Below are 1,486 nucleotides of genomic sequence, written 5' to 3'. Positions count from 1 at the left end.
CAATCAATGTTTGGGGTGATAGCAGATTCCAATCCTACCTTTGGTTTACATTTACAACATAATGATAAGGATTTTGTTTATACATCATTTAAATTTTGCATCTCTCTCTTATTACTTGTTTGTCATTATGTTATGTTTAGGGTTAGTACTGTTCAATAGTTGGTGCTTACACCCTGGTCAGAGTCTAATGGGGATCCTGATTAATTAATTCTGTGTCTTGTACTATTGAGTCAAAATAATGTTTCATCTGCTGTTTTTGTTATTGAGTAGTCTCACCTTCATGATCTGATCTCCTGTGCGGAGACCCTCTTGCTCAGCTGCGCTGTCCTCCTGAACACCAGCAATGAAGATGCCAACATCATTTCCCCCTGCCAGTCTCATACCCACACTGTCACCTTTCTGGAAACGCACCATCACTGTATTCGGCCTGGGAAAGAAAGCAAGATCTCATTTTACATATACATAAAGGAAAGACAAAGGAAATTCTTTCATACACAATTTCCACAATGGTTCTCTAGCTTAAAGGCTAGGTCTGTGTTCTTTTTGTGGTTTTTCAAATGAGAACTGCTTTAGTTCCCCGTCGGAAAAGGCTGTCTGATGATAAGGTAAAGCTTTAGATTTTTTTTTGGTGGTCCTTTTTTTTAAGTGGCTAAGATGTGTTTTGCTCGTACCCGTCCACAGCAGTACATATTGCTTTTGGACTTTCAGATCCAACCTAGTGGGCGTCCACAGCAGTAAATTACTTAGCTTCCTGTACGCTTCTCCAAAAATGGAGCCGTGCTTACTGCCATTGAAGTTACTGTACTCTTCTGAAGCAAAGTCACAATACAGAAAGGTACAGTTGAGGCATTTTATTGAAACAAGAAAGGGCAAAAATGAGACGTCCAAAAATATTAGCCCCCAGGCCATTAATAGTCAATAGTGTAACCTTTCTGAGGCACAACCTTCGAGTAGCTCTTGACTAGGTTGGCACAGGTCCCCTGAGGGATTTTGGCCCATTATTCCATTGCAAATTGTTCCAGCTGGTCCAAATTGCGTGGTTTACGATCATGGACATTCACTTTGAGCACCCGCCACAGATTCTCAAAAGCATTGATGTCTGGACTCTGTGCAGGCAACTCCAGGACCTTGGTTTTGGTATCCTTCAGGAACGTTTTTGACCAATTTCGATGTATGCTTTGGGTCATTGTCTTGTTGGAAGAACGCAGCAACAACCTAAGGATAGACTATGAGCAGATTTCTGCATATCACCCCTTAAAATTTCAAGCGTAAATTTCAAACAATTTTCTTTTTTCATGATGCACATGCACCCAAACAAGGCTCCCTGTGCCTGTGCTGCAAAACAGCCCCGCAGCATGATGCTCTCACCACCATGTTTAACTGTAGGAACTGTGTTCTTAGGGTTGAAGGCCTGTCCCTTTCTTTGCCAAACAAGCAACAAAAATAAGCAACATCCATTTGCCCAAACAGTTCCAGTTTAGTCTCA

The 1,486-nt window shown here is 41.5% G+C and overlaps 1 protein-coding gene across 10 annotated transcripts in view; it reads right to left on the bottom strand.

Annotated features, from left to right (window-relative positions):
- tjp2a (tight junction protein 2a (zona occludens 2)) overlaps positions 1–1,486 on the bottom strand; it is a 76,595-nt gene that overhangs the window by 14,453 nt on the left and 60,656 nt on the right. For all 10 annotated transcript variants that reach the window (XM_032538834.1, XM_032538839.1, XM_032538828.1 and 7 more), the window contains one exon: positions 277–427. In XM_032538834.1, the coding sequence (XP_032394725.1) occupies positions 277–427 (151 nt within the window). The remainder of the gene's footprint in view (positions 1–276; positions 428–1,486) is intronic.

Source organism: Etheostoma spectabile, chromosome 16 (assembly GCF_008692095.1).
Source record: "Etheostoma spectabile isolate EspeVRDwgs_2016 chromosome 16, UIUC_Espe_1.0, whole genome shotgun sequence".
Classification (NCBI taxonomy): Eukaryota; Metazoa; Chordata; class Actinopteri; order Perciformes; family Percidae; genus Etheostoma; species Etheostoma spectabile.
Note: the sequence above shows the minus strand (reverse complement) of the source record. Positions and strands in the feature narration are given on the sequence as shown.